Source organism: Neodiprion pinetum, chromosome 6 (assembly GCF_021155775.2).
Source record: "Neodiprion pinetum isolate iyNeoPine1 chromosome 6, iyNeoPine1.2, whole genome shotgun sequence".
Lineage (NCBI taxonomy): Eukaryota > Metazoa > Arthropoda > Insecta > Hymenoptera > Diprionidae > Neodiprion > Neodiprion pinetum.
The window spans coordinates 19,018,299-19,034,004 of NC_060237.1; the positions used below are offsets into that span (position 1 = coordinate 19,018,299).

General features: G+C 41.3%; 1 protein-coding gene across 2 annotated transcripts; it reads left to right on the top strand.

Annotated features, from left to right (window-relative positions):
- The first annotated feature begins 10,068 nt into the window (after window positions 1–10,068).
- LOC124222517 (probable methylmalonate-semialdehyde/malonate-semialdehyde dehydrogenase [acylating], mitochondrial) lies at window positions 10,069–15,592 on the top strand. Of its 2 annotated transcripts, XM_046633589.2 has the most exons (7): window positions 10,069–10,209; window positions 11,317–11,398; window positions 11,725–11,924; window positions 12,003–12,081; window positions 12,185–12,552; window positions 13,397–14,104; window positions 14,843–15,592. In XM_046633589.2, exons 1-7 carry the CDS (start codon window positions 10,177–10,179, stop codon window positions 14,942–14,944), a joined length of 1,572 nt encoding a protein of 523 aa, XP_046489545.1. In that variant the 5' UTR covers window positions 10,069–10,176; the 3' UTR covers window positions 14,945–15,592. The 2 variants fall into 2 exon arrangements, with proteins under 2 accessions (XP_046489545.1, XP_046489546.1); XM_046633590.2 differs by lacking the exon at window positions 11,317–11,398 and having other exon boundaries at window positions 10,087–10,209.
- Window positions 15,593–15,706: the final 114 nt, after the last annotated feature.

A 15,706-nucleotide genomic window follows, 5' to 3' on the forward strand; every position in this document is an offset into this window, starting at 1 on the left:
AGTAACTAAATAACGTGTCATTATGCACACGTGCTTAGGAAAATAACGTACGAAACACTTGGCCAATGTATCCTTGTGTCCATTTTTACACACAATCGAACAATAAAATACATACGCCATAATTGCAGTTGTGGACTTTTCGCACAAACGGACTTTCGTTAATTATCGCACATGCAACGCGATAGTGAATCAATGACCGAGATGAAATTTCTGTTACTAGAAAAATATAGTCAAATATTACTAAAAAACATATGGCAAATGATGATTCATCGTAAATTTACGTACATGCATTGTCTTGTTCCTAACAATGTGTTGTCCGTTGCTTACTATATGAAACTACATTGCGCTTAAGGCAATTTCAACTCTTATTGTCAACCAATCGAATGATTCCGCAATACTCATAGTTGAGATTACCTTCGGTACCATACTTTGTTTTCCCGTATTCCGAATAAACTTTATCCACCGATTGTGAAACAACAAAGGAAATTTCTCGCTCACTTCCCAGTTTTCGTCCAACTTAATAAACTTATACTGGAAAGTCTCGGAGAAATGAAAAAATGTATCAATCAACTGCCTAGAAATATGTATTCATTTGCCGGACTTTACAATATAATTTGCAATAACTTCGGTGTGAAAATTTCCTGCAGGCTGTAAAACTTTTTCCCAGTGATAAGTAAGTAAATTAATAATTTGTTGCGACGAAGGTAGAAAATTTCCGGCCATTTTTTGGTAAAACAAAAATCATGCTGTATGATTTCACGCTCTTCGTTGTATTGCGGCGGTGTGGGGGAATAAAAAAAAGGAGGAGGAACACAGCCAAGGATTGATTCGTCTCCGAGAAAAGATTAACGCACATTCGTCCCGGACTCCATCAGCTTTCGAAAGTCACGAGGAGCTTTATTTATGCCCATTGCTATAATACCGCGAAGTGAGCGATCCGTTAAATTGGCGGATATGACCGAAGAACGGCCATTTCCGGTGAAGGTGAAGGCCTGCCGGTTCAGTAAACGAAGGAGGTGCGTTAGAGCTATCTCTTGGAACGAAAAGAGGAGAATGTATGGCTCGTTAGTCTGTCGCGACTTGCACGATCGGCGTAAGTCGTGATTTCATCATTTCTGAGATGTTGTTCAGCCGGCAAGATTTCGAGCCAGCCAAGTTTTCCACTTTTCTCACTTCGTCTCAAACACAGGCGTGTTTTTCTTCTTCGCACGCAGCCTGCATAGAACGACCGACAAGAAGTTACAAATAAGTTTTCAACCTGAGAAATTTTTATCGTAACCAGTTAGTCGTTCGTAAAAATACTGCTCAGTAAATTGGAGAAACGAATACGAGCATAACGTTATACGTTAGGCAGTTCTGAAATTGAAAATTTCAGTTCATATTACGCTGAAAATATTTTTCCCTTGGAAAATTATACTGGATTTAGAAGTGTGCAACGTCACGAGAATGGTTGGGAAAAACCAGATAAAGAACTCAAAATACTTTATGCTGATTAAATTTTATCAACCATTATACACGCAGGGAACTGATGAAAAAAATTACTCCAGCTTGCAGATGACGGTTCGAGTAATGTTTGAATTAAGCTGTTTATTCATGTCCACCATTCGGGTAACTGTAAAAATAGCTTTACCGAATTTCTTTACATACAATATAATACAGGCAAATCATCGCATGACGCGATGTTATTTCAACGAAAATAAATCAAGGGTATCCTAATGCATATTTATATAATCCATTGTACGTGTTTAATCCAATCACGCGGTATTACTCAATGCGGTCAATTTGCCGACACGGTAAATATGAGGATCTAGATTAAGTGTGTGGGAAAAGTGATTCGCTAGACCAGCCTCGAGACTTTTTTTTATAACAATTTATACGAGTACGACAAACAATTTCTTCCGCGTATATTAGCAACAATTTTACTGTTTTTATATTCCAGGATTTTTGTCAGATCTTGTCAAAATGTCAATAGTTTTTCTATTCTGGGGTAAATGATCTGTCGTAACAATTCTTAAATTTTTCGCTGTGATCGAATGCTATATGTTCAGGCGCTGATTGTCAAGCTGAAAAGTCAGTCTTAAGAAACCGGGAACTCCGTGCCATTCACGAGTCTCCAAAGTTCCTTCTGTTCTCCGTGTGCGGTGCCGCGGTTAGATACGAAAGAAATTTCTAAGTATACCTATCCGTACTGAAAGCTTGTTTCATTAGCTTTTTTCCTCGTCATTTAAAGCCTCTTACCATTTATAAATGTGCAAGTTACTACTAAAATTTTAACGAGAAATGGATTCACTCCGAATCCAATCCTCAGCTCGTAACGTTTTACACATTATAAATGTTGCATAATTCTTCCGGCAAATTCGTTCGCTGATTTCTCAACCGTAGAAACATATACCAAGCTTCGCCATTGCCGCTACATTTCATCCGCGAGCAATATTTTCTGCAACAATCTGAACAGAGTTATTCGAACCTACGTGACGTTCTGCAATCAGCCCGAGTTTGGTAACGTTCGTTAGCGTGTTCGGTTATCTGGAAATACGACGGGATTACGTTATACGTAGGTGTAGTCTCACCCGATAGCGTTCTCCGGCAGATAAGACGCAAGTAGTCCACGTACATCTGGTCAGCCGGATCGCGTATGAGCACAAAACAGGGCGTAGAGCCTGCTGCAGAGGCTCGTGAAGTGTCTAACGAGGCATTTACTTCCCGACCATATAGTCGAAATGTATTTTTCCCTCTCATCGCGCATCCAGACGCATCTGGTTCCCATCAATTTCCTTTAGCTGGAGCTTCTGTCTTGTAAAATAGGAACTAAGAATTGCGGTCGATATTTCAAGCTACAAATTTTTTTTTGCTCGCGTATAAAAATGTTTACGTATACGTGTATCCGCTGCCGATGCGTTGAAATTATTTCCGATCTAGGTGGTGTATAAATACGTGTGCCACGTCACAAATACCTGTGCTTACTCGCTATCTGCAACCTTCGTTGAAACAAATCGACTCTTATCGAGCTAACATCCGGCTGTCCGGCAGAACTTCCATCATTTACCGTGTTTCAGAGCTGGAAGTCGGCTACCTGCACGTCTGTTGAATCTCAAAAATCGTGGCTCGAGTTACTTCGAGTCTCTGAAAAGTCGCCTTACTCCAGAGTCGGACGATGCCTGGTGATTCGGTGTCGTGATTAAAAATTCTGACTCCAACTGCGGCCGTGAGTCAACGATGATACGCGTGCTGCTGTAATTGCTCATCGGAATGGAGAAAAAGAGGAGAGCGAGAAATCGATTCGAATTATTACCCGCACAGTTACGAATGATATTTCGATACTTTGTGGCTATTCGTTTGTGCTCTGTATAACGACTCGAAATAATCGTCCCACATAATTTTCGGCGGTCGTCTGTTTCCGCGTTGTTATGCTTCGGATAACCGGAACCGTGATTTCCGGCAATTGTACCTGCAACAATAACAAAGCGTGGTTGTGACCTACAACGAAATTTATACTGCATCCATACGCAACCCAGAGTCAGTGCATTGGGTTTCGATTATTTTATCAAGTCAGAATTGAATGGATATAATTTCACTTCCTTGTTGATTTCGAGTAATCATTTTGTTGTAAGTAATTCGTAAATAACGAGCGTTGGTTTTTTTCCGTAGAGAAATAAAAGAGAATTTCATAATTATTCCACCGATTTCATGAGTCCTGGCTTTTACCAGATGACTAAGACGAGTTTCTTTTCATCTGTAATCGCGATGATAGATCTTTCCGCGGTGTGGAAAAACCTGACGTAAGTTCAATTCGCTAATGTTTCCCGCACCATAACTTCAAGGAATGCTTGACTTGGGTAAAACTGAATAAGCGTTATTTGCAAACGATCGCACAAAATTCTATACAGTTGTACAAAGAACGCACAGTTTCTTTTCGGCATAGCTCGGGAAGATTCGGTAGATCTGAAAAGGTTCAAATGAGAGTGATTATTTTAAGGTCAAGGACGGAACCGGAGTAGCTCGAAAATGTAAAAAAAAAAAAAAAAGAAACCGACTCACGTATACCAGTTGCGTGGAATACGTTACAAACGACCGTGACGTGTAGTTACAGGTGTGCGTTCCGTACGTTACGGATTTGAAGGCGGCGCAAAAACACGTGTCTACAGGACCTACTTAACCACCTGTAAATATAGCAACGATCGGGGAACAATGCTGGAGTTGACAATAATTCCGAGTCAGGTTGTAGATGCCCGGTTCGGTTTATAGAGTCGCGCTCGTTCGACCTTACAGAGCTTTGTACAGAGGTAATAGCCGATCGGGTTGTCTGTCTGTATTTCTGGTACGTGTGACGAGCCAAGCCCGACTAGCTGTATCATTACGTAAATATTTTTAGAACGCGGAACAGGGAAACGCACCGGCGAAGGTTACACGCGACCACCGCGTAAGAACACCGACACAGGACATTGAACGTTGAGCCGGCTAATGATTCCTGCAGCCTTTACCTGCCCCGTTTTGGAAACAATCGTTCCATACATTTGCATAATTCGAGTCCAGCTTCGAGGCTTTATCTTTCGTTATACGTCTAACTGGCGGCCAGACGCGGCTTCGCCCTCGAATATTTTCAAACAGTTCTTGCGGCCAAGGTATTAGACGTGGTCGTACGCTCTCGCAAATTTTTTGCAGAGCTCGTCGGGACCTTGAAAACTTTTGAACGGAACTTTCATCTATCTGTGAGAGTTTAGTCAGCGTTCGCACGAGTGTGTGATCCCCTTCGGAATTGGCTTGCGAATATCGTCATGTCTCAAAAGTTATAACGATCAGGTTGTAACGAGATGTAGCCTGACATCTTGCCAGACGTTTTAGCTATCCGCAGGAAAAAAAAGAATCGAAATCGGTTCAGTGGTAACGGAGTTACACGCCGAACATACGGACAAAGAGACGGAGAGACGTTGAGTCGTATACGGAGTGGATTTCTAACGACTACGCGCTCCGTCGTCTGCTAAAACTTAACGCGCACGCGAGAAAATCTGAATATCGTTGTTTGCCAGGGCGACCAACCGTTATAAATTCGGACGACAGTTCGGCGCGATGTATGTGACATGAAAAATTTTTTTTACTCACGTTCACGACGATTGGTCGTCCTGGCAAAGATCACTAGATAAAGAATCTCGTATTGTAGCGCGTGCGCGTCAAATTTTAGCGGAAGACGGACGATCCAGTCGTCAGGAATTTATTCTGCATGGATATGTAGAGGAGAGGAGAAGACGAAGAAGAAGATATGTAGAGAGGGAGAGGAGACACTCCGAGGCATATTGTACACCTTGAATATTCCTGAAGTGCCTAAGCGTGCTTTGCGTTCGCTATTCGTTCAATATTTGCCAGGATTTCCGATACCCCGGAGAAAATTGATGACGGGAAAAATTTCCAGAACAAAACTCGGATATATTTTCATTACCAACGTACCGCAGATGCGCCGATGGCGTCTATTGCCCGTATCTGATACAGGTAGGTATTTTACCTGGCGACACACGTGGGACGATGATTATAATCGTATTTTGATTTGTTTGTTATATTGTTATACCGTATGTACGCAAGTTGAGCCGTAACTGCATCGAGACTTTCAACAGGCAGCTACGGCGCACGTCTCCATTAAATTGCTTACACACGTTCGAATGATCGCCGCGACGATTCAAAGCGGCTGCAGACGTAGTCGTCTCGTCGGTCGGGTATATTTCGTTTTGAGAATGCTAACGAGTCGAGTTGAAGCGACGCGAAGCACGGCCATAAGAGCAGGTAAAGCATGCGCAACTTACATGTATACCTCTGCTTGGAGGAACGAATGTAAATGTGTTGCGGAGGATCCAGCGTGCGCGTCGGAATACTCAAATACAATATACCTGTAGCTTCTTAAAGCGGCTGGATTGTAATGTCATTTTTACCAACATGGCCGGTTGTATAACATCGCTTATTCGGACGGACGAGAAGAAGCGGCGAGCCAAGAAATTGATTCAAATTTTACGAGTCGCTCGTTGTAATCAGGATCGACTCTTATCTTCAAAAAATCAACTCACTACCGGAAGATAAAGTTATAATTAGCGAGTTTCGAGAATTGCCTCTCGAGTTGTACAATATTTACAGATTTTCTTTAAATTTACTCCACGTGTGTTTAATTCTACGTAAGATCTGGGGAAAGTTACGTTTCTCCGTCAAAATTTGTATTTAATGTGATGAATATAATTTTTTCCAGATAAACAGAAAGAAACTTACATATAGCTATAGTTTTGAGAAAATGGGTATAAATTTTGATGCAACATTTAGCCACAATTTTCTAGTGAAAATTTTCAAACGAAAACTTTTGAGGATTTTCCGGAGAGATTTTTTATATATATTCAAAGAGTTTTTTTTTTTTTTTTGTTCGTAAAAAAATACACCGTTCACCGTGGTATCCTGGTTAGTATAAACACGGTGTCGAATTGCGTTTTTTTTTCTTTTAACAGCGAAACGGAATTGATTCAAAGTAAATGAAATACCCTTAAGTGAGTGTAATAATATGGTGGGTGAAATATGTAAGGAGGAGAATTTGAGGTGGGGTTATGCTATCCGGTACGACTGCTTGAGGCACTGTAACGAGTTTTGTAACGCGCGTATTGCCGCGTGGAATATTAAGCCAGATTACGTATGCGTGGAGTTTTACTTTACGCGTAGGTTACACTATGCGTGTATGACTACTGTAAATGCCAGGTAGTGTGTGTAATAGACACAAGCCTATCTGACTTTTATATATATATATTTTATACATACATGTATATATATATATCAGCGACGTATAGACTTTGTACAAAATGAAAAGAGTCAGAGAGAGAGCGAGAGAATGGGAGAAACAAAAAAGGAGAGAAAGAAAGAAAGAAAAGACGACTCTCTATACCTATACATCGGTTAACGTTATAGGTGACACAACTTTCACAGTCATCTCCTTCACGCATCACCGCGTGTTTATAGATACAAGGTATGTATAGCACACGAGTGCCGAGAGACGTATGCAGATAAGGTGTAAAATTTTATCGTTTATCATACCCGCGACAATGTGACGTCGATTTAAGAAGCGAAAAATCAATTACTTCTGAAATATCTTATTATTTATGATTTTTGCGGTGATACCGTGCACCTGAAACTGAAACTCTAGTACGAATGCGGATGCGAAAACGGATCTCACGTTCAATTGAAATCTGTAATGTCTAAGAGAGAAGGGATCCTATTACAAATTTCATTTGATGCGAAATATTTAGAAACCGGATAGATAAATTCGTCTGTCTACTCGATCGTGGCAGGAGGTATATATAACGAGTTGTTTTTCTTAACGTTTGGAAAATGAAAGTGAGAGAGATCTCTGGCTAATTTTATATGTTTTTAGGACAACGTTGAACCTCATGGCGCAGTGTTTCTTGTTGGTTCAAGGTGGCTTGGCTTTTTAAAGTTGTATATATATATAATGCGCGTGATGCGCCGAAGACCGAGGCAAAAACGGAACGATATTTCACTGCCAGACTATACGGGGAATTGCCCGTGGCGTAAACAGGCGAAAACAGAGCTGTGTGCGCCGATTCGTAACTTCCAGATATAAAATTAAAGAGAAAAAGTCTAAATGAACATTCAAATCTGCGGCTCGTGTGGTCTGGACGCGAGGTTAATATTCCGGACTAATCGTAAGGAGTAACCGCATCGTGTTACAAAATGCATTGCGTGCATTAAACATTATTTATACACACATGTATATCACATAGTCCGAGAAGTAAATGATTACGTCTTATCGCAATTATTCAAGATATTCCACATCGGTGAGCGATATAATTACTTTGTAATTCGTTCTCTCCCTCTCTCTCTCTCTTTCTTATTTCTCTCTCTCTCTCTCTCTCTCTCTCTCTCTCTCTCTCTCTCTCTCTCTCTCTCTCTCTCTCTCTCTGCTGGCCAATCGTTCGCAGGCCTTGAACACACATGATAAACGCACTTGTGATATGAAAGTAGAAAGAATGAAAATGAATAATGAAAAGAAATAAATAAGTCGAATGAAACACGCTTGAACTTTAATCTCTCCCGAATGTATGCGCATGTCGTTAATTTTCCAAATATCGACCCGCGTGTACTGCGTAATCTCATTTCACGATTTCTACCGAATTATAATATAATTTGTACAATATTGGCCGCATCATGCGGGCATCGCGGGAGGCGTTAAACGCCGAATTACCAGTAAATGACAGCTGTTTCGTTATTTCGGCTCTATCAATCCCAAGGCGAGTCATTCAAGTCATTGGTCAAATATTCATCTACATGTGCGAAAAAAATTGTTATTCATAAACGAGCTGAAGAGAATGGAAGTTGTTTCAAAAATCGGCAAAGCTTCGAGCGCAAAAGTCACCGCAAAAAACCTTTCTGCTGCAGCGCGTATTTTGAATATAAGCTTTTATCAAATCTATTTATGTATTCATCTATTTTTCACGGATTTCATCATTTATTGAAGCTTTCTATACGGTTTCCATTAATTCGTAGTACTCATTAATGTATAATTAAACTTGTTTGTATTCGAAAGAGACTTTTTCTCAGACGATATAAACGTTTGTATAAAGTACAAAGTAGAAGAAAAAAACAGAGCCGGCTGAGAGCGGAAGTAAAAGCTCGTATAGGAGACGTATGCGAAACGGATTTAAAAGCAACTTTCATCGTCTCTCTTTCTGACAGATATTATAGATATATGTGTGCGTGTGTGTGTGTATATACATATGTATACACGTATATTTATTTTTTTCGGTATTGCAATTATAACCTGCGGTTACAAAACCGTTAGTTGTCAAATCTTGCGTGGAAAAGTTTGTACATACACAACGATGCACCTCGCGATAACGTCTATCAGCGGGTTCTTATAACAAACGGCCGAAACGGGTTATAATTTACCTGGAATTAAGGAAATATTTAGAATCTTACATTAATTATCGCGCCGGAACGGCGCCAAAAGGAGTGTGTCTTGTGCATTGATACACGGCTCGTTTGTAGGCTTGCATACACATAAGTGTGTACGCGAATAAATTCTTTCGTATTTTGTTGACACGAGACTGGTTCTTAACGCTAAAAATGTCAGCGTAATTATAGCGAGAGAGATTGACGAGAAGAAAAATGTCGCGCATTTGATACAATGTTGCAGCAGCGTCGTTGATCGAAGTGCAATTTCGTATCAATATTACCAATTTTTGAAAAAGCTTCGATTTATGAAGCACGTGTCCCCATCTGCCGTTCATTTTATTAGATTGACGAGTAACCGACAATGATTCTTTAACCGGAGGCCTCCGGTTCCATAAAAATTTATCCCACGTATTAAAAGTCTCGCGGAGAATATTCTATAATATCTTTGCTCCGGAAGTACGGCACTACAGAAAATATTTATCCTGAAATCATAATCATAATCTTTCATACAGTAATTCTTTTCTACAGAATGCGGTTTTACAGAAAGTGATGCCTAACTTATTCTAATCTTTGGGCTTATACAGTCACCTTCTGCGTTCTTATCAGGGGATCGTTTTCTATCGTTTCAGATATTACTTAACTTACTTACCATCACAGTGCCACGAATCACTTGAACACAGTTTCTGGACAAGTGGTTCTCAACTTATTTAGATAACTTTCCTATAGAGAGAAACGCTGTAGGATTAAGTTTCTGTAGAATAGATCCTGTACAATATTCTCCGTAGGATTTTACCTCGGTAAGATAGATTTCTGTAGAACCGGTCCATCCCTCCGTAGATAACTCGACGGATAAGTTACCATCGTCGTTGCTAACAGGCACGAACGGGTCTAGTAACAAACGTTGTTTCGACACGAAGCGACATCATTCACCTCGCTTGAATTGCAGATGAAATTATTAGCAATTGAGATTTTCTACCGGCTAAAAGCGGTCACGGCAAGCATTGTTTAAAATGTGTAAATACGGTGTTGGAAATGTACTTGGTTTTGTCGAACCTCAATCGGTTATCAGCGGCAATACGCGGCGTTATCGGTCCTGAAAACATCGGCCGTTCGTGACGTCAGCCGAGCGACGTACAACCCGGTTAACACAAATAGTGCCGCGCATTGATTAGACCAACAAGGCCAACCTGCTGCTCGACTCTATTCCAGTTGATCAGGCTTCACCAGAGGAATCACATCGCCGCGATGTCACGCCTCGCCAAAATATCAATATGCGAGGTAATTCGAACATACGCACTGAAATTAAACTCGCGTGTGAGGAAACGATCTTTATTTTTATACCCGTTGCATCGTACGCAGAGTCAGTGTCGAGCGACCAACGTGAAGGTGGCTGTAAGGCTTGCAGTCTGCGATTTCATTGCATCGTTTCGAATTAATTAAGACGTGTGCGTGTATTTGAATCGATGCAATTTGCTCGCCGAGATTCGATCTCTCTACGTTTGCTTTCAGCCCTGCGAAATACGCGAGTCCGCGTGTCCGTCGGACCGGGTTATTTTCGTAATATCTTGTTGCAATCGCGAACACGTCATTTTGCTCGGTCGGCTGGTCGGTTTTCGCGGTATTTTTTTCACCTTCAAAGTTGGCGCAACGTGTGTCCACTATTGCGATTTCAAGTTCAGGGACAGCGATTTCAGATTAGAGAATTCAACGTTGATAATTCAATTCTCGTACACGTATCTCGCTCACAAGCGTTATGTAATATAATTTCTTGACATATCAGTTCTTGTTTGAGGATTTTTTTTTTTGATACCTCACTATCGCATCATATACTACAGGTTTTAGGGCTATTGCAAGGATTTGTTATCAGTAAAAGAAAACTAAACTCGCCAAGCATAATATGTAAGGTGAACATTTGATACCAACTTATAAAACTTGTAAACTTGCCAAGTATAATATGCAAGGTGAACATCTGATACCAACCTATATAATGTATAAACTTACCAAGTATAATATGCATCGTGAAAATTTGATATCAAGTCATATCTGCATAAAAAAAAAATCAGCCGTATCAATACAAAATCCGATTTCTAAAAATCGTTCTCATTTCTCGATCATCGTCAATATTCTGATAATAATTACCTCTATCGAATATGCAGAAACTGTTTTTAAGCATTTTGGGTTGACTTATGTTAGTCTCTTTTCTCCCGAGACTTTGATTCGTTTATCATTTCATCGCCTCATGTTGTTTTGTTGAGATGCTCGAGCCTGCCGCTAAAGCTCTGAGTGATAGCGGCGATCTCATTTAACCCTTGTAGCAATAATTGATAAAGAGACGTATTCACCGTGAGTCTTTATTAATTTTACGTAACGATTTTTTTCTTTTAGCTAAAGAACAATGCCAGGTCTTTCAGCTCCGGCGGTTCCCTCGCGCCGGCCGTCAAAATGTACCTAAATGGAAAATTCGTTGGTAAGAATACGACGATGCGACTACCGATCAACGCATTTGCGCGATCATACTCACAGTATTCTGACCAATAACGATCGATTATCGACGGATTTAGAGATCAACCAGACTGCAATGAATTAACACATTCCCACCGGCAATTGTCGGTTACAATTATCGAATTCCCAATTACTGGCTAATTCCTCTCGCGATTCGATCAAGGGTAAATGGAACTGGTGTGAAAATATGTTTGGGCTAAGGTCCTTTCGTCAGTTAGATGTTCGACTTCATTGCAAACTACGGTTAGAACATGTAGGACTGTAATTTATAATAATTTTTTTTTTTGGTAGACTCTAAGACGTCGGAATTCATCGATGTCCACAACCCGGCTACTAACGAGGTTGTCTGCAGGACACCAAAATCGATGAAAACCGAAATGGAGAGCGCCGTCGAGTCGGCGAAAGCCGCTTACGAAAAGTGGCGATGGAGTAGCGTCGTTACGCGTCAACAGGTCATGCTCAAGTACCAAGCCCTTATCAGAGCAAACATGGTCTGTCCCCGTCTTTCGTATTTTCAACCTTCGATTTTAAATTACTCGCATATCTAACGAGAGAACAAATGTTCGCAGAAAAGAATCGCCGAGAACATTGTCGAGGAGAATGGAAAGACGATGGTCGACGCGGAGGGTGACGTGCTGCGTGGACTCCGTGAGTAAAACTTGGAGGTCGAAACTGCCCTCCCTCCTCCCTTTCCGAAAACAATTCATGCCCCCGAGAACGGCGACTCTATCAAGAAACCCCCGACTTTCAGAGGTCGTTGAGAACTGCGCCGGGATCCCGTCTCTCCTCTTGGGGGAAAGCATGCCGAACATAGCCACGGACATGGACACGATTTCGTACCGGCTTCCTTTGGGCGTGACTGCGGCGATCTGCCCGTTCAATTTCCCCGCGATGATTCCATTGTGGTCAATACCGGTTTCCGTCGCCTGCGGCAACGCGGTTATCATAAAACCGTCCGAGAGAGTTCCCGGGGCCACGATGATCCTCGCCGAGTTATTCGCCGAGGCCGGAGCACCGCCGGGCATCCTCAACATTATTCACGGGCAACACGAGGCCGTTGATTTTATATGCGAACATCCGGACATCAAAGCCATCTCCTTTGTCGGCTCGGACCAGGCCGTGAGTACAGGGCGATGGTTTAGCACATAATGGCTCATTATGCTCAGAGGTTGTAAACTCTCGTTAACGTATTCTTGAGCTCATTGATTCCTCCGTCACTCGATACATCGTGTAGACCTTGTATACTGACTCTAATATGATCAGCCATGACTACTTCGTTTGTTCAAGTTCGTTTTACTTGTTTCCAGCAATCTCTGTTATGTAAATTGGCAGAGAGATATACCGTATCAGATACACTGGTTCAACTCATCCCGCAATTTATGATAGTTTAGTGTCGGACTAAACGTATCGCAAGTAAACTTGTAATATGTCGCTGAAGCAACAGTCTTTCGTAACTCCAATAAAAAGCCGTCAGCGAAACTCACAATCAGATGCGATCCATACGTCTGACATCAGGTTATACTGAAAAGAATGACGTCAAAGTATGAGCTTAGTGTCACTTTAGCTACACTGTTGAAGCAACGTTTATTACGAAACTGATTCAAAAAATTATGTCAATTTAAGGCAAGGGAATAATTTCATGCGTTCATGGATAATGTTGTCAAAATCAATGAAATTTACATGAAAAATTGACAAAACGTGGATATTTTTGTCAAGTAGAATGTGTGAAGAAATCGCCGTCCGATACAATTTTATAATATTCAACAACTCCTTGGTTATTGTTAGACTGTAAAAATATTGATGATAAAACAGACCGAAAATTTGTCGTTGCGGAAGTGCTACGGAAGAGTTTTTGTGTAAAATTCGGATATTCAAAATCAGATGGTGTAAAATCGAGACCAAATTACAGTCTACAGATATTCCTACTGTTTTTTTTTTGCCTACAGCGTGAAATTCCTTTCAGGGTAAATACATCTACAAGAAGGGTTCCGCCCACGGTAAGCGGGTGCAGTGTAACCTCGGGGCAAAAAACCACTGCGTGGTGATGCCGGATGCCAATAAGAACAAAACGATAAGTCAGATCGTCGGGGCAGCTTTCGGAGCGGCGGGTCAACGTTGCATGGCCCTGTCGACGGCGATTTTCGTGGGGAAGTCGCAGGAGTGGATCGCCGACATCGTCAGCGCTGCTAAGGGCCTCAAAGTGAACGCCGGGCATGTTCCAGGCGCCGATCTGGGCCCGGTGATATCGCCGCAGAGCAAGCAGCGCATCCTCGACATCATCGACGCCGACCTGAAGAAGGGCGCCTCGCTTCCGCTCGACGGAAGAGGCGTCGAGGTGCCGGGATTCGAGAAGGGTAACTTCGTCGGGCCGACCGTCATCACCGGCGTCAAACTCGACATGCGTTGCTACAAGGAGGAGATATTCGGACCTGTTCTTGTCTGCATCAACGCCGACACTCTGGACCAGGCCATCGACATCATCAACGCCAATCCGTATGGAAATGGAACAGCCATTTTCACCACCAACGGCGCAACTGCCAGGAGCTTCACTCATCGGGCTGACGTCGGTCAGGTCGGCATCAACGTTCCAATTCCGGTACCGCTTCCGATGTTCAGCTTCACCGGCAGCAGGGCTTCATTCCTTGGAGATAATAATTTCTATGGGAAATACGTGAGTACACGAGATGTTTATCTGCTTTCTAAATGTACTCTTCGTACTGTCTTTCACATTGTTATGCTTCAAGGATCAAAACTAGTCTCGAAGTATTTCGAGTTCGATTTGAATATACAAAGATACACGATCTTTTGCTGGTATCCATATTTTGTCTTTGGACTATTAATAAGATACAGAATATTTTTTGATTCGTAATATTATTCAAAATGTTCGAAATTTCGACTACAAATCATGCAAGGGAGTTTGCATTACGCTGAATTAGAAATATCCTTTTCATTCGTTCAGAATTTTTATGTCTTCATAAATTATTAAAGCTTTCAGAGACTTGAGGAACATTTAAAACGGCTAATAACCGTGAAATTTATCTATGGATACAATTCATGTTTTTTAGTAACCTTCATTCCCTTACGAATAAAATTTCAGTTCTGCTTGGTAAATCAATTGTACAGCAAGTTTCGCTGAAAATGAATAATTTCTCTGGTATATGATGCAATAGAAGGATGAATTATTTATTTTTAGTAAAGGAATGAAAAAAGCGACAAACCTTTTAACCTGTCTCATAGGAACCAATAAATCGTGAATCCTGCAATACATTTTACATCTGTTGTGAGTCTATGCTTGAGGTTGAAATGAAAATGAATAAAAAAAGGTCCCCGTGACTAATAATCACTATCGGTGAAATTTAGCGAAGCATCGCGAAAGGAAACGGAGATAACTCTGATAACGTTTTCGCAGGGAATTAACTTCCTCACGCAGACGAAGACGGTCACGCAGCTCTGGCCCTCGGCGGATGCGACACACGTAACATCGGCGACCGCAATGCCCACGATAAATTGAATTCGAAAATAAAAAATTGAAGAGAAAACGAGGAGACGATGTTCCGAAAAGGCTGATACTGTTGGGTACCGAATACATTTTTTTTCCGATATACGGAGCGACCGACGTTTGTGTAAAATGGATTAATAACGCCGTCTGCGTGCAGACAATTGATTTATATTTACTAACGTGGATTGAAACAGGCACAGGTGTGGATAGGCGCAGCACTTGGTACCGAGTCGAACCACAACTAGCTTTTAGCCGGTCTGAGGCTGGTAGGTATTAAATCGATTCCGCATAAGGTTTAATTCTTTAACCAACGTTGAAAGGAGGCGGAAGAGAAATGTGCAGAAAAACCGTATTCCGAGTAGGAGATCTGAAAGTCCTTTGAAAATCAATTCATACGAAATAAAACCCCAGTGCTGTCACAGATATACCAAAGATATGCACGCAAAGTACGGCCACGGTATAGAACTAAGTTCATTCATTTTATCACACGATAAGGTCTTCCATTTAGGTATACATACACAATGTACATACGTATGCATGTAGGTATAACACGGAGTTGCGTATCGCCGAAAAATAACTCACGGATTTGATTCTCCGATATTTCCCAATGATGTAAAAACGTATTTTTGTTACACTAATAAATTTGTTGCAATAACGTTATTAACGAGATATTGATTTTTTTCCTCTGACATTAAATTATCTTCGTATCTGGTGTTTACTAAAAATGCGTCGGTATCCGCATCCCAACCTTGCGGTCGGATTTTATTCAAGATC